Source organism: Miniopterus schreibersii, assembly GCF_964146895.1.
Source record: "Miniopterus schreibersii genome assembly, chromosome: 8".
NCBI classification, from domain to species: Eukaryota; Metazoa; Chordata; class Mammalia; order Chiroptera; family Miniopteridae; genus Miniopterus; species Miniopterus schreibersii.
This window is the reverse complement of record NC_138109.1, coordinates 33720009-33737902: the sequence shown is the minus strand read 5'-3', so window position 1 is coordinate 33737902 and position 17894 is coordinate 33720009. Positions and strand designations below refer to the sequence as shown.

The window sequence follows — 17894 nt, the reverse complement described above, 5'->3', positions numbered from 1 at the left end:
AGCCTGTCAGCAAGTTAACATGTAAATTTAACATGATTTATTTGTCTGCCTTGAATTTCTCATAAGACCCTTTCTTTCCTTTGCTCACCCATGTTTAGAAGCAAAACGTAGCTAATTGACCATGTGGAGTATCAGATACTACAGACCATTGTTATTGAAAGTGTCCTGTATTTCCTGTGTATGTAAGAATTGGGATCAAAATGTTTTCATGTTTCCTTTTTTTTGTGTGTGTGTGTTTTTCATAAAAGAGATTGGTTAGCATCCCCGAGCTCTTGTCTGCCATTAAGTTACTTTGCATGCGCTTCCAACCAGAACTGGTGACCGTCGTGGATGACCTTCGACTAGACATTCTACTGCGCATGCTGAAATCACCACATTTTAGCGCCAAAATGAATTCCCTCAAAGAAGTAAGTTTTGCATTTGTTTCTAGAAGACTTAAAGCACAACTTTAAGTTCTGCCAAAGCTTACGATTATTAATATAAAAATGTTGGGAAATAAAGAAGCATAATTTCTCATAATCATACAAAAAAGAGATGTGATTATATATGAAATGGTGTATATGTTTATACTTGTCTGTTAATAGTGATATTTTTATATTACATTCAAAATTTGTTCTCTGAAATGTTTGAAATATTTAGTGCTTTTGTGAAATTTCCTAAAACATAATTCCTTAGCATGTACAAGTTGAGATTTATTTTTTACCCTAAGGGTACAATGCCTGTTACTGAATTTCATTTATGTGTATTTACTTAAACCAGATCTTCTAACTGGGTTTGGGACAAAACCAAAATGACTACAACTGTGGTGATCTAAGCAAAATGATGAAAGTAATTTTCTGTAACTTCCGAAACTTTATATGAGCATAGTTGGTTTTGGTGATTGACAGGTGGAACCAATAGAGTTGAGTCATAATTCCAATCTTTTTCCTTCAGTTTTTTTTTTATTAGGATTCTTGGCTGCAAGTGAAATAAACTCTTCTTAAATCATCTTAGGCCAGAGAGAAATTTAGTGGAAGAAGGCTGGGCTATTTCACATAAATGAAGGATTGATTAGCCAAATCATATAAGGGGCAGGAACACACGTAGGCAACAAAAACAGTTAGAATTTGAGACATGACCACATTCAAGACTTTTTCCAAGTCTTAACTCTGCTTTTCTGAGCTAGTTGGCTTTGTTCTTCCTCTTCCAGCAGAGTGACCTCTTTCATATGGTATACATCGCTTCCATCACCATCGAGGGCCTGCCACTTTCTCTCTGGGCCCAAGTATAGAATTTGGAGGGCATGCCTTGATTGAAATTTGGGTCAGATGCTTATCCCTGAGCCAATCAGCAGTGGCCCAGGAAGTATGAGCTATAAGAATGGCTCCATACTTTTTAAAAAAGATATCACACTCAGCCGGTGTAATGCACCAGGAAGTCACTGGTTGGATTCCCCACTCAGAGCACAGGCCCGGGTTTCTGGCTCAGTCCCCAGCAGGGGGCGTGCAGGAGGCAGCCGATCAATATTGATGTTTCTCTCTCATCAATGTTTCTCTCTCTCTCTTCCCCTTCCCCTCTCTCTAAAATCAATAAAAAAGACATATTTTTAAAAAGAGACATCACAAGTAGTCTGTTAACTTCTAATAATTGGCCTTTGATACATTTTAGCTGATTATTAGATCATATTATAACACTGTAAAAATCATAGAATATATATATGTGAAGATTTTGATTATGTATATTTGCATTAGTTTCCGTCACAGTAATTCTGGTGGTTTTTTTTTAGGTAACCAAACTAATAGAAGATAGCACTTTATCCAAATCTGTGAAGAATGCTATAGATACAGACAGATTATTAGATTGGCTGGTTGAAAACTCAGTTTTGTCAATTGCACTGGAAGGTAAGTTGCTTTAAAAAATGTATTACCTAATACATAATTATAAATAACATATTTTGTTTAAAGAAAGGTGTGAAATTGTTGCTTTGACTGTATTAGCCTTTGAATAATCTTACAGAATGTTAATATTGCTTTGAATTGCTAGAATCATGTTTACAAAGTCAGTGTTCACTGTATCTGCCTGCCCCTCTTGTGTTTCTTCTCTTAGGCAACATAGACCAAGCACAATACTGTGATCGTATAAAGGGGATTATTGAACTCTTGGGCAGTAAATTGTCTTTAGATGAACTCACTAAAATTTGGAAGATACAGGTAAGACTTATTTTTGTCGTTTTGATTAGACTTATTTTTGTTGTTTTCTGACATTTTTGTCATAAGGAGGGGAGGAAAGTGGAGAGGGAGCAGGAAAGTAGAACTTCTATCTTGCTCTAACCAGAGCAGCTCTACTGAAATCTGTCTTACAGTTTAGAGTTTCTATTAGGATTGTATATGTAAAAAGGATTCCTCTACTCAAAAGGTATAAAACTACTGATCTAGTCTAGTCTTCTCATTTCTCAGATTAAAAAATGAAAAGCCTTACTGCGGGCTGTCTAGCAAGCAGTTAGTGGCAAAGCTAGGAATAGGTATCTCTTCTATCATTCCAGTGTTCTTTATCAGTTTTCATTAATAAGTTTTTCCCATTTAATTTTATTAAATAAGGATGATAGTCATACTGACTTTATAGAGATCTCATCTTATCAGAACCTTCAGTATCTGTGACAGAATCAATTATACCTTCATTTTCTTTTTCCTTCACTTTGTTAATAGTTCAGTCTCCCTTTCTGGCGTTTCTTCTTAAGTCTCCTTGACTAAGTTACCGTCTCCTACCTTGTACATAGGAGTATTTTCAGCCCTTAGTCTTTAGCTCTTTTTCACTATATAGCCCTTCATTGGTCAACTTCATCCACTCCTGTGGCTTTGACTACATTTGGGTGCTGCTGACTCTCAGAATTATACCTCTAATTCACACCTTTTCTTGGAGCTCCTGGGCAGTATACGTAAATATATAACTGTTACACCTTTGCATGCGTTACCTCCTAGGAATCTCAAATTCAGCATGTCCAAACCTAGTGACTTTCCAGTCTATTTCAGTAATGGTAGTATTCTCCTATTCATTTTAGTTGCTAAGCCAGAACGAAACCTGGAGCTCACCTTGACTATATCCACCTAATCACTCTATCAGTCAGAATCTAGTCAGGAAACAAACTGTGTTAAATATATAAATGTAGTACGGATATATAAATATCCCTACTACATTCAGTGAGTGTATGTGTATAGTAGACACTGAGCAAATTCTTGCAGAATTGAATTTTTAAAAGTCTTCCTGCCTTTCAAGGTTCTTACATGGTGAACAGTGAGGCATGACAGAGTTGTGATTGAGGCTATAATGTGAATTTCAACCATAAGGCAGACCATGGATCTCTGAAGCAGAGGCTTACTGCTCATGGGATAAATAAATATTAATTGAAGTCATAAAATATCTATAAGCAAAATAAAAACTGATGCAGATGACACTCTCAACTGAGGCCATCAAGCTCATTTATGAAATGCCCAAAGTGAGTATGTCTGGCCTACAGTGTAATCAGTTTGATTACTTTTTAGCCAGTTGAGAATATTTTGTTCCCCTTTTGAGAGAATGTCAGATTGAGAATTTGATTCTCATCTCTTTTTTTTTACATAGTATTTTTAAAGATTTAATGCTGCTAGAAATTAAAACAAGGCCAAGTGATAACCATGAATAATGGTTGCTAATGAATAAATGTAGTCTTGCCAGTATTGTCCTGGAAGTGCACCCCGCCTAGAATGAATTTATCTTTGTTACTCTTTTGCGTCTATAAATTGCCAGGGAGAAGGCTTGGGTTTTTCCAAGTTCCAAGACTTAACTTTCTGCCAATGTCTCCTTTCTAGTCAGGACAATCATCTACCGTCATCGAGAACATTCACACTATCATTGCCGCAGCAGCTGTCAAGTTTAATTCAGATCAGCTTAATCATTTGTTTGTTCTCATTCAGAAGGTATGTGTCAATCAAACATCCTTACTTTCAGATTTTTCTAAAATAAGCTTATTTCGAGCCCCCCCCCCGCTAAATTAGTAGTGTTTAAATGTCCTCTTCTTATGTTATTAAACTTTTTTAGCTCAAGTTTAAAGTTTTGCACATTCTGCCAGTTTGATGACACTGCCTAGTGCACTTATTCTTGTCTTTTCTGTTCTACAGAGCTGGGAGACCGAGAGCGACAGAGTGAGGCAGAAGCTGTTGAGCCTGATTGGACGAATAGGCCGGGAAGCTCGCTTTGAGACCACTTCTGGAAAGGCAGGAGAATCAAATGAATTTTTCTAGCTACAAATACTTAAAGCAGTTTTACTTGCGTATTGGCTGGCTCATCATATGAGTATTATTGTAGGTGTTAGATGTGCTCTGGGAACTGGCTCACCTTCCAACCCTGCCCAGTAGCCTTATTCAGCAAGCTTTGGATGAACACCTGACAATCCTAAGTGATGCGTATGCAGTGAAAGAAGGGATCAAGAAGAGCTACATCATCAAGTGCATAGAAGATATTAAAAGGGTTGGTTTTATCTTTGATCTGGTTTTGTTGTCAGAACAATAGTACTTTCTTGAGTAATTAAAGCCAAATAATTTTCCGCCACTGCTATGTAATTTAAACTAAATGTCTTCTCTGGAAGCTTTCACCTTTAGAGTCCAAGATTGGGACATTATATGTACTACTTTTACTAAGTCACTTATATTTCTCTTAAAATAATTTTTCAGCCTGGAGAATGGTCAGGTTTGGAAAAAAAGAAGGATGGATTCAAGGTAAGAATTTGCAGATGAAACCAAGTAAAAGGTATACTAACTTAATAATTTCTTAAAATAAAATGCATCATAATTTAAAGATAATATGTTTTAGTATTTCTTAGACTAATGTGCAGCACAAACTGCTGTTTAAATATTTATGACCTATGCTTTATTTAAAGCTTGAGGAGTTACTGACTCTCAAAGGGAAAAAATATCCAGGGTCACATTCAGAGTAGTTTATTATGTTGTTTTCATAAAATTATAAGAATTTCAACTTAGTCTTTTTAAATTTAATTCCAACTTTAATAAGTACAGTGAATTCTAAGTAAATATCATGCCCATTTTTCTCCGCTGGAGGAATATTCATAGAGTAAGAAGAAAGAAAAGAAGAGAAAGAAAAAAATTTCATTCAGTGCTGGCACATGACCGTTTTTTTAGGTGCTTGATTCATATGTGTTCCTAAAGTAACTCCTTAGACAAATAATTAATGGGTGAGTGCCTGCTGCTGAGACTGAATTTTAGAAGGTAGGCTTGGAAAGGGACTACAAGAGGGACTGGCTCTGTACAAGTCCTACCCTTCAGGGCTCTGGCCTCCAGGTTCCGGTGGACTTCTGGACTGTCCTTTGAAAGAGTGGTTAGCAGAGGAGGCAGTGGTCATTGTTGCTGTTGTGTTGCTGCAGTCCTCATATGTCACGTCTCTTCTCTGAGAGGGCTGATCACAGTGGCCGCTCACTGGAACCCTCACCCTTTGTTGCAACAGCCCTGATCAGAGGAGCCGTGTCCTTCTATGTAGGCCCTCAGGTTGCCCAGACCAAACATGAAGCCTAGAAGCCACAGGGATTTCATTTACTGTTAACATAAAAGATTTTGCTAAATAGTTAATGGCTTAGCAATTTCATTGGTAAATCATTTTTCTTGGCTTTTACTAAGTATTTCTTTAAAGATCTTGACTAGTGCTAATTTTCATTGGTATATTCAGACTCTCAGCTCTTGTTAAGAGGTGTTGGTGATTTAATTGGGGGCATTTTAGAACTTGGTGTTATATATGTCTGACATTGAAATTTGATCAAGTGAATTTCCTACATATTGTCTAGCTTTAGAGATTTTTAAAGTCATTCACAACCAGGCTGGTTGTGCTCTGGTATGAGGACTTACTCCTTTAATTCAACAACATTGCTTTCTTTCTCTACTCAGATACAATTTGAATTTTTCCAGTTTTTCTCAGCTCAGTAATTCAGATAACTTAGCAACCTCTGTCTTTATGATTGAAACTAATCCAGGGTTATTTAAGAAATTTAGATCCTTCAATGGTAATAGTAAGAGGAAAAGGGTATCTATAGAAAAATGGTCTTTTCTTCTTCATAACAGATACATTTCTTTATAGATAACGAAGGTCAAAGCTGAAGGGACTTCTTCCTCACTCCAGGAGAATGACTTTGAAAACCAGAAAATCCTTCCTGACCTCTGTTCCTTCCTCGTTACAGCCAAGCATTACTTAGCTCTTCTAGTCAGTGGCTTCACTGCGTCTTTAGTGCTTCTTTGCAGTCACTTCATTCATGCCTATTATTTCATAACAAAACTCAAAAAGTAACAGAGAGAATTTTGGCGTCATTTTGTGAGTCTTGAAAGGAATAGTCTCCCTTTTATTTCCCACTGCTCCCAGTAAAGAAATCCTGATGTATCATTATTTCGTTCCAAATAATAATATCTTGCATTTATATAGCACTTTTCAGTTGAATAAGTGCTTTCACAGATATTTTTTAAAGTACACTTGGCTGAAGGGGGGCAGTGGGAAGATCTAAGCCCCCTGGACACGACTCCAGGCAGGGGAGTGATTTATATACTGCCACTAAAGGTGTTTTTCTATGCTATGCCCTTTCCTGCCAGGCAGCAAGGTGGGCTGACTGGGGATTATGTCTCCCTGCCAGGCTACACAGAAACTAAGCAAAGGGTAAGACAAGATCACCCACCTCTTACCCCTCCCACCCTCAGCTACCTCTATTCCCCCAACTGATTCCCTTCCCTCTGCTTTTGACACTCGTAAAATTCCCAAGTTCCACTGTTGTGTTCAGAAGTTCCGACCTTTATTTCTTAACTTTATTTCTGTAGATTTCTGCCAGGGTACCCTTGGCTCCCTTTGCCCTCTTTCCTTTGCTTCCTTATACCTTCCACTGTCTACCCCAACCCTCTCCATCTTATTTCACTTCTTTTTCCTTCAATTAAAAAGTTTAAATGTACTCATCCAAAAAGTACTAAACCAAAAAAAATCATTTTTACTCAATTAGTGGTATTTGCATATTCCTTAAGTCGTTATCTTAAGGCCTCCTAGTTCAGTGCCTGGCAGCCTTTTAGTCTGTGCTGGTTCCCTTCCTCTCACTTCCTCCCCTTCACCCTACAGTTATGCTGAAACCGCTACCTACCCATAGTGGAGTGGCCTCAATTTGCCAAAACACGTAACCGAAGGTCAAGTAGCAAGATGTCCCAGTACAGTCTCACAGTGATGTGGTTAGGACAGGAAGAAAGACTTTTTTTAAAATGTTCTCCCATGTAAAATTTTTTATTTTGAGTCTAGATAATTTGCTAGGTCTGGATAAACAAGACAGATGAGCAAGTGGGGATGTTCAGCTCTGAGGAGAACTCAAGAAAGAATATGAAAGCTTTCTTCAGTTACTGAGAGGATTGTTATAGAGAAGGTTTATTCAACTTCACTTTTTTAAAAAAAAACACCTGTTTTTATTGACTTCAGAGAAAGGAAGGGAGAGGGAGAGGGATAGGAACATAAATGATGAGAGAGTCATTGATCGGCTGCCCCCTGCATGCCCCCTACCCACAACCCAGGCATGTGCCGTGACTAGGAGTGGAAGCGTGACCTCCTGGTTCATGAGTAGATGCTCAACTTCACTTTTTGTGGCTCCTAAGAAGTTGTGGGAAGGCGTGTTTCAGTATCACACATCAATAAACTTCAATGAGAATAGCCTGAAATAGAATGCACTGCCTCCTGAGTTCCTCATCACTACAAATACTAGGAGACTAACTGGTCTTTTAACAAAAATGAATAAGAGGAATTTAGGCGTAGATTTGCAGGCCAGACCAGTTAACTCCTACTTATGAAACCTCAGCTCCATCAGTAGATATTATCAGATATGTTTGTGTTAATTGTTCACCATAGTCTTTTGCCTCTTTTGTGAATGGAAAAGAGTAGCTTAAATCTTTCTTATAACTTAGTAGCATAATGTCATAGATATGATAGAAAAAATAATATCTGTCCTGTTTGTTAAACTTTAGAAAGGCCATATCAGAAATACTTTTTAAATTCCAGTTTTATCTGTTTTTTATTTGATGATAGTTTTTAATGTCAAATAAAAATGTTCTAATCATAGTTGACTTAATTGGTCATAATGATTCTTTTTAATATATCTAATTATTTGCTAAAGGGTTTATATTTATATCCTAATGTTTGTAGTCCTTTTGGAAGGTATCAGTTTAGGCTTAAGCCCTAGAGTTTTAATCCTGGTGATTTTGCAACTTTTATATTTTAGCAGAAATATTCTAGCTAGTCTTGCAAATTTGGCCTTTAATACAGGGTGTGGCAAAAGTAGGTTTATAGTTGTAAGTACACGAAACACAGTTTATTTTTATATAATTTATTAATTATTGTATTTATTTGTATTACAGCTGTAAACCTACTTTTGCCCCACCCTGTATATACCTTATTTCTCTGATTCTAAGATGCTAGATTTAATAAGTTTATAAAGAAGTAAAAGAGAAACTACATTTTACTTCTGCCATGCCTTTGTTTAGATTCACGTTCAGAGTTTGTCTCAGCTTCCTTTTGACCAGCATGGACAGCTTCCCTGCGCACGCTGTTCGTGATCATTGTGGTGGTTTTGACCCCTTTGAAATCTTTAAGATGGACTGTGTAATTTAGAGGCATGCTGAAGATTATGGAGTTTTGTGTCCTTGTCCTCAGAAAACTCAAGCTGCTTTTTTATTTCATTAAATTGTGTATACTACACGTTAAACAACTTCTCTGGAATTAAGGTACAACTTTGGACAGAGACACTTAGTGCTGAGTGATCCAGCCCTTCATAGGGTGAGTCTGTCACACCAAATTCCCCTGGCTTTGAAAATGCTTTAGTCGGAGACCACTGGCACTTTCCTTTGCTCTTAATTGAATTGGCGGACATGACAGGCCAGTCATTTCTACATTATAGCGTAATATTTTTTATAGCATTTAAAGTTAAGAAGCCTTCTTTGGTTGGTGTTTCCTTTGTAAGTGATAATAAGATGACAAGTGGATAAACAGATAACCTTTTGTATACAGCTCAGTTTGCACATGCTCAGGTAAGGACAGCTGTATCAGAACTTACTCCTGTGCCTAGAGGCTACTGAGTTTCTTCTGACATAGTGGTAAGAAGCATCAATTTCAGAACTGTTGAAATTTCTAAAACCTGTATCTTAGAATCCAGGAAATATGGTATTGGCTGATTGATTGGCTAGTCTCTAGGAAAGCCATTATTGTTTTAGCAATAACGCTCACATTTGCATATTCAGGAGCAGGATGTTTTTCTACAAAAGACAATAAAAGTATCCCCCACCCCCCACCCCACCCCCGGGCTCTTCATCTTACAGAAAGACTTGAAGAAGCAAGGCTCTAAAAAAAAGAAAAAAAAAACACATACACAAAATTTAGCCTTTATTTATCTTTATTGATTTCAGAGAGAGGAAGGGAGGGGGAGAGATAGAAACATCAATGATGAGAGAGTCATTGATCAGCTGCCTCCTGCACTCCCCCACTGGGGATCTAGCCCACAACCCAGGCATGTGCCCTGACCGGGAATCGAACCCTGATCACCTGGATCCTAGGTCGATGCTCAACTGCTGAGCCATGCTGGCCAGGCCAAAATTTAGCCTTTAAAATGAATACTCAGGACTTATACTCAGTTTTTTAGACTTAATTTATCAATTGATTTTAGTGTTTAACCTGATATTCTTACAAATTTTATAATGAAATCTCATAGTTTGAAGATCCTATTTATTAAAAAGCAATTTTCTTTTTAAAGATGAACGTCTGACTTTTCACATATATACTATGAAAATCTGGATTGTCCTGTACCGTTTTCAGAAATGATACCTTTGAAAGTGCTTTGAAAAATATAAGAATAAAGTGCCTGTAATAATTTATAAAAGTAGAATTCTCTCTTATAAATTTGTTTTAACTAGGAAATACTAGCAGATTGTGAGTTCTTTCTTTAATATTTATACCTCTATCAGTATCATCATATCATTGTTATCTTAATCATATAATTATAGAAAACCGTATTTTATATCATTTTACTTATCAGCCAGTTCAGCCTTATCCAAGTTAAGCTTTTGCCATCAATTTTTTTATTATCTCAACATGTCCTAGCAGCCTGTGCTACTTAATCTATCCTCTGAAGTTGCTAATTCTTTGTCGTCTGTTTTTTTGCTGATGTACCCCTGTACATTTGCTGTCACTTCACATCCACTCCTGTTTGCAGTTCTTGGCCTTAGGAAATTGCATGCAGAATAAGAAGCTGAAGACTGAGTTATGAATGCATGGAGATGAGCAATATGAGGAGAAAAATAATAGAATATACAATGAAGCCTAATTGACTTGAAACTTTTTTATAGCTAAAAATTTTGTCTGCTACTTATTTCTAAATTTAACTTATGTAACTTCTTTTTCACTCTAGTCATCTCAGCTTAACAATCCCCAGTTTGTATGGGTGGTACCAGCTTTGCGTCAGCTCCATGAAATCACCCGCTCATTCATAAAACAAACCTATCAAAAACAAGACAAGGTAAGAGCATAGTATAGCTGTATCTGATTATTATACAATTGTTTACATAACCTTTTATAGTAACAAAACATGAGTAAGATTGATGAGTCTTGTAGTCACTATTTTATACTTTATGGTTATTAATGTAATTCATTTGTATTATTTAATAATTTTGAGTTTAAACATCATTCTGCTTTCGTTTCTCTGGAGCTTTTCTTTTGATATATCTCTAACTCATTTTCTTTTTCTTTCCTTTTATTTCCTATATATTGAAATAATTACGCCAATTTTTTAAAGTTAGAATGGTATTTTAGAAATTTGTTTGAAAAAACTCAAGGGCTTATTTTATATTGCAAAAAGATTAGTGTGATTGAGGAGCTAGAACTTCCTCAATGTAATCCCTATGAGAAGAAAGATCTGAAAAGGTATATAAGAAGTAAAATAGTTTTGTTGGAAGAGTTCTTTAAAAAAAAAAAAAAAGGAATCTCTTATAGAAGCAAAATTTAGCAGAGAAGTTTATTAATTCCATAGTAATTTCCTAGTAAATGTACATAACCAGATTGATTTTATTTACTTCTATGTGAGTGAAGAAATCATGTTTGCTATCACTCACCGAGGACTACATGCTAAGACAGAAGTTTATATTAAAATGACAAAATAACTAAATTCTAATACTATTTTTGTTTTTTGTTGTTTCTGCCAAGAGCATTATTCAAGACTTGAAGAAAAATTTTGAAATAGTGAAATTGGTAACGGGAAGTTTGATAGCTTGTCATCGACTTGCAGCAGCCGTGGCCGGACCTGGAGGCTTGACTGGTTCGACACTAGTGGATGGCCGGTACACTTACCGGGAGGTATTGGCATTGTGCTTTTGTTTCATGACTTACAGCGTTCATTTGGAGTTTTTGCACTTGAAGTATAAAAATAGTATTTATTGGGTGTAAACCTGAAGAGAGAGCATGAGGTATCTTTATAGTGATGGAACAATTTTTTATCTTTACTATAATCATTTCAAACTAGAAGTTTAAAAAAATTATATTTGTGGGTAAATTACCTAAGAACTGCATTATGGTAAAGTAATAAAAATAAACATCTTTTCTTTGACTTTGACACGAAATACTAATTGTCAATTCTCTGGAGAGTTGTTTTTGTTTTCAAATCAATTTATTAGTACTATTATTATTTTTAATTAAAAAAATCTTAACTGACCAGTTGTGAGTTTATGGTATTTTACTTTGAGATTCCTGAAATCATATTTTATTGTCATCTAAAGTCAACCGAATTTGTAACAGTCTTTTGAAGTAGCTTCTACTACATTGTACTATTAACTTGTAAACAGATTCCTAAAATATATGCAAAAGCATTAGATAGAACAATACTTTTTTTAAGTTTTGTTTTGTTTTTTTTAATTTTGCTTTTAGGTATGAATGCCTGGAGTTAAATAATTATCATTTCTTTTTGCAGTATTTAGAAGCCCATCTAAAATTTCTGGCATTTTTCTTGCAAGAAGCTACTCTGTATCTGGGTTGGAATCGTGCCAAGGAAATCTGGGAGTGTCTTGTGACTGGCCAGGATGTCTGTGAATTAGATAGAGAGGTAAGAAGATGGTGTTGTGGACAAAGTAAGGCAGAAGTGGGATTTAATATTTCACTTTTAGTGTGTGTCTCACATCTTCAGTTCTAAACTCTTTTCAATTTACAAACCATACATTTATACTAATAGGCCAGGAACTGTAAGTGCTGAAAAAATATTTTATATATATCTATAATATAAATAAATGTGGGAGTACTTTGGTAATTTTGATACCATTCTGGATAAAACCAAGTTCAGACAAGTTAAGTATAGCTCAAGAATTCTCAATATATCTTTTAGTTGTTTTTTCCTGTCACATGAAACTAATTTTAAGTTACCAAGAGAAAACTGAGTTCTTGAAATGATGTTTTACCCCAGACACACCAAAGAAGAATGAAGGCCTAGACAGATTTTTAGAACTATAATTAAACAGCTGAAAACAGATTTGACATTTACTAGCAATGAATCGCTGTTTCTTCTCATTTTATGGAATAGTAATATTAACTACTTGATAGAATTGTTGAAAGAACTAAATGTGCGATAGTGCCTAGCACAGAGCCTGGCACACAGTAAGGCTTATTAATAAATGTTTGGGGGAAAACCCAAGTATAAAATTCAAAGAAAAGTGGGAGTATGTATTTTCATTATGTTTGGGAAAGATTGCTAGTAACTTAATGCTTTGTTTAGTCTAGAGTTCTAAGCATTTCCATTTGAGTGGTATTTTGGCAGTATAAGGTTTTGAAAAATTAAAACTAATTTATGTTTACCAATTTAGAATATGTATTTCCCTGGAATGGATTTTAGTTGTAGGATAATATTTGTCTTGATCCACAGATGTGTTTTGAATGGTTTACAAAAGGGCAGCATGACCTCGAGAGTGACGTTCAGCAGCAGCTCTTCAAGGAGAAGATTCTTAAGTTGGAGTCGTATGAAATCACTATGAATGGTAGGAAAAAACAGAAATGTTTTTTTCTTTAAAAAATTGTAAAAATTTTTTTAAATTCTTTTTAAAAATCCTTTCCTTCTAAGCCAACTTATCAGAAGCAACCAAGCAGTTTGGAATATCTTTGTGATGCTTATATATACAGATAAATTCTTTCCTACATAAATGTTATCTTTTATAATTAAATTTTATTACATGGCCTGACAACTCAAATTGCCAAACTGTCTTTTCAGGAAGTTACTTAATACAAAAAGGATTCATGTAAAGTCAAAATTTGTCCAAGTATAGAAATCTACCTTTTAGTTATTTCTTTTAATTTTTTAATTGAAATTTTTCATTGAGATACAATTCACATACTATAAAATTTACTTTTTAAAAGTGTGCAGTCAGTGGTTTTAATATATTCACAAAGTTGTGCAACCTTCACCTCTTTCTAATCCCAGAACACTTTCATCATCCCCAAAAGAAGCTCTGTACCATTAGCAGTCACTCCCTGTCCTCCCCTACCCCACAGTCTCTAATCTAACCTCTGTTTGTATGGATTCGCCTAATCTAAAGACTTCATATAAATGGAATTGTACAGTATGTGTCTGGCTTTTTTAATTATGCTGAGGCCTGATATTTTCAAGGTTCACCCAGGTTGTAGTGTGTACTTCGTTCCAGTTAGGCCAAATAATACCCCATTGTAAGGATATGTCACATTTTGTTTATCCATTCCTCAGTTGACTGACATTTGGGTGGTTAACACTTTCTGGCTATTAATCATGCTGCTACAAACATTCAGATACAAGTTTTGTGTGAACAGAGGTTTTCATTTCTCTTAAGTATATACCTAGGGATGGAATTGCTGTATTAGATAATCAGCATTTAAGGAACTATGAAACTCTTGCAGCATGGCTGCACTATTTTATAATCCCACCAGCCGTGTATGAGAATTCCACTTTCTCCACATCCTCACCAATGCTTGTTGTTGTGTGTGTGTTTTATTTTAGCCATCCTAGTGGGTGTAAAGAGGTATCACGTGGTTTTGATTTGCATTTCCCTAAAGGCTAATGGTATTGACTATTTATTCATGTGCTTACTGGTCATTTGTAAATATTCTTTGGAGAAATACCTATTCATATCTTTTGCCCATTTTTGAAATAGGTTGTCTTTTTATTTTTCAGTTCTTTATATATTCTACATACTAGCTCCTTGTCAGAAATATGATTTGCAAATTTTTTGTCCCATTCTGTGGGTTGTCTTTTCACTTTCTTGATAGTCCTTTGAAGTATAAAAGTTTTCAATTTTGATTTAGTCCAGTGTAGCTATTTTTTCTTACCTTACTTATGCTTTGGGCACCGTATCTAAGAAACCATTGCCTAATTCAAGGTCTTAAAGATTTGCACCTATGTTTTGTCCTGAACATTTTAGTTTTAGCTCATGATATGCTTTGACTCTTTTCATTGATTATCTGTGTTACTTAGAGTACATGAATTTATTTGACATTCATTCTATAATTTCAGGTTTTAACTTATTTAAAACTTTTTTTGAAAATGTGAATCTCTGTGATCATCGATTGAAAAGACAAGGCGCTCAGTTGGTAAGTACATTATTCTCAAATCTGGATAATCTAATAATCTAGTAAAACTTTATATTCAGCAAAAACGTCTTATAATCGAGATAAAAACGAATTTTTTTTTAAAGAATGAATATCCCTTGTCTGCCATTTTCTGCATTGGTTACAACTGCCCTCTCAAATCCCTCTGCTTCTTGCTGATCTGGGGCAGCCAGCAGCCTCCTGTGGCCATGTAAATGTGGAGTAGGGAAGTTCCATCTATGCTTTCAACTCCTCAGATCCATCAATCTACATGTTCCTTAAAAAGTAACAAAATCTTCAATTCTGGGATTGCTGTGGCAAGGATTTGGGTAGAAAATTTAGGAGCAGACAATGAAGCAGAAAAATGATCTGTAGAATGTATACAACTGATGTTTATATTTACATGTGCACCTGTAAACAGAAAGGCAAAAAATTGCTTTTTTTTCTAAGACTGTTTCATGACCTGGATTTCTAGATGGTAAGAATCTTTACAAGATCTTTTAAGCCCTTGGGAAGACCAAATTGAGCTCCAAGGATTAGTTACTTCTAGCTTGACTTCATTTCCTTTTGAAGAAAAGCTCCTGAAGATTGCAGCCATCTCACACCTATACTAGTTCTGCATCAGTAGTTCATTTGGGAAGATGTCTTGTGTGGGTGTAGGGGTATCTGGAAAAAAATCTTCACATCTATTCTGGTTCCCTTGGACATGGCCCAGTGTTTCTGTGGTTGGTGGTTTTTTGTTTTAAAGTTCCATATTAGTACAATAGTGTTCTCATATAGCTTGGTTTCTGCAGCCTTAATTCATATTGAACTAAAGAGGTTTAAACTCACAACGTAACAGAAAATAATTGTAATTTTGTAACCTTGGCGTACTATATAATTTTCTTTTCTTTTGAACAGTATGTAGAAAAGCTGGAATTGATAGGAATGGATTTCATTTGGAAAATAGCCATGGAATCACCTGATGAAGAAATTGCAAATGAAGCTATTCAGTTAATCATAAACTATAGTTATATTAATCTGAATCCTAGGTTAAAGAAGGTGGGTATCTACAGGAAGAAGGTACTCAAACAGAAGAATGTGTGTGTGTGTGTGTGTGTGTGCGCACATATATATTTCTTTATAAGTTGGCGTGCCTGAAAATTGATCTCTTTATTTTGACATTTGTCCTTAATGATTACAGCTAAATGCCAGACTACTTTTAATTTCCATATACCTCTTACTTTTAGGATTCTGTATCATTACATAAGAAATTCATTGCTGATTGCTATACAAGATTGGAAGTGAGTAGCAAATTTTATTTAACCTGTTTTTTAAATAAGTGCTTTGTTTGTCTTTCCTTTTGTAATTTTATATTTTGAGATCATGCATAATGTTTCTGTTTGTGGCTGGATCCTGTTGAAGAAATTGTGAACAGAACCATATTGTAAAGTAGGGAGCAGACATTTGCCTCAGTGCCCCCAAATAGAAGTGTAAATAGGACATTGTTTTTTCTCCCTCCACCACCCTCTTCCCTGCTTTACCCACCCGCCTTCAGAAAACAGATCTACTTCACATTCCACATTTCCAGTAGATTCTTTTTCTCCTTTTTACTTTTTGGTTTAGGCATTTTATATAAGCACTTGCTTCTTTTTCCATCCTTCCCCGTGTTCCACCTAGTCTGTATTATCAATGCTATTAAAGGCCGCAGCAGGACGCTCACCAGTAGGTGGCGCTGGTTGTCTTTGTCCCTTAGAAGCCTGCTGCGTAACACTGACTCACATATAATGCCTTACTTCCAGCATGATGGTTAAGCATTAAACGTGCATTTTCTTTCTTAACTTGTGCATGTGTTTTATATCTAATATAGAGCATTCCAAAAATACAAAGTGCTACTGCTCCCAAATGTTAATAAGTTAAACATGTGCTAGAATATGTGTAGCATTTCCCAAGTCATGATTTCCATCCAGATAAGTCATCATAAAAACCATAGAAAGTATTCAGGTACACCCGCATTAACATATGTAAGACAGTGGTTCTGGACTGGAGATGATTTTGCCTCCCACAGATCATTTGGCAGTTTCTGGAGACCTTTTTGGTTGTCATAGTTAGAGGGGTACTATTGGAAACCTGCTGGTAGATGGGTTATGAGTAAAGGTCAGGGACACTGTTAGACATCCTGCAGTGCCGGGACAGTCTTCCACACAGAAAGTTTCCAGCCAAAAATATCAGTCGAGCTGAGGTTGAGAAACCCTAATACAGGATGATTATTTCTTATTTCATAGGCAGCCAGTTCAGCACTTGGTGGCCCCACTCTAACACATGCTGTGACCAGAGCAACAAAAATGCTTACAGCAACTGCCATGCCAACTGTGGCAACATCAGTTCAGTCTCCATATAGGTAAGTGATTATGGAAGTTACAACAAATACTCAATGCGTAATATATGTCAGTTTAAAAAATTATTGGCATCTTTTTTCCCCCATGGAGATCTCTCAGTTGTTGATTTATTCATTTTATTTCATAACTTTTGCAAACAGTCCTGTCCTGGGAAATTATATGTTTTCCATTATACATCCCAGATTTGTATCTCTTGAAGATTTGTAGATCATTGTCATAACCACCCAAGTATTGCTCTGCTCTACTCCTCTACCTACTAGGCAAGGTTTGTTGTTTTTTTATTCATTTAACTTCTGAAAACTCTGTGTAGTAAGTAATCTTCTCTATTATGATGGAATAAAGGTATGTTAATTGCATAAAGAGTAATTTTTTTTAAATTTGAAATACTTATTTAGACATCTTATAATTTTTCCTTGAATAGTCAAATTCAGGGCATTGATAGCGTGAGCAAAATGAAGTGGAAGATAACTAATTAAAATTGTAAATTATAATATAGTCATAGTTAAAATATTATTTACATCAAATTATTTTTAAAAATAATTTTTAATGAGAACTTCATCCCCAAATATTTGTTAAAACTGAACAGACGTCTCTTAATTACATTGCTGTGTTTAGTGTTTTCAGTTAGTGAAACCTGAGTTCAGTGTTTGCTATAGTTCTTTGATATAGTATAAGTAGAATAGATATTTAGAAACATTAGATTGAAGTACCTAGAACGTTTCTGTGAGGTTTTATGAGCCTTTCATTACTGGTAAGCAGCACCAAATCCATGATACCCAAGAAACCTTGGAAGATGCTCCGAGGTCTTTGCACCTCACTCTGCTGCCCTCTAGTGATGGGTACTCATACAGTCTTTCTCCTGGACTGACTTTATGCGTGTATGTATGTATTTATTTTTATTTACAG

The 17894-nt window shown here is 35.5% G+C and overlaps 1 protein-coding gene across 2 annotated transcripts in view; it reads left to right on the top strand.

Moving 5' to 3' along the window:
* Nucleotides 1-17894, top strand: part of USP24 (ubiquitin specific peptidase 24) — a 115259-nt gene that overhangs the window by 39887 nt on the left and 57478 nt on the right. For both annotated transcript variants that reach the window (XM_081144427.1, XM_081144426.1), the window contains exons 10-24: nt 249-407; nt 1766-1880; nt 2086-2189; nt 3825-3932; nt 4134-4229; nt 4321-4482; nt 4686-4730; nt 10430-10537; nt 11221-11370; nt 11981-12112; nt 12923-13034; nt 14537-14613; nt 15511-15651; nt 15840-15893; nt 16875-16990. In XM_081144427.1, the coding sequence (XP_081000553.1) occupies nt 249-407; nt 1766-1880; nt 2086-2189; nt 3825-3932; nt 4134-4229; nt 4321-4482; nt 4686-4730; nt 10430-10537; nt 11221-11370; nt 11981-12112; nt 12923-13034; nt 14537-14613; nt 15511-15651; nt 15840-15893; nt 16875-16990 (1679 nt within the window). The remainder of the gene's footprint in view (nt 1-248; nt 408-1765; nt 1881-2085; nt 2190-3824; nt 3933-4133; nt 4230-4320; nt 4483-4685; nt 4731-10429; nt 10538-11220; nt 11371-11980; nt 12113-12922; nt 13035-14536; nt 14614-15510; nt 15652-15839; nt 15894-16874; nt 16991-17894) is intronic.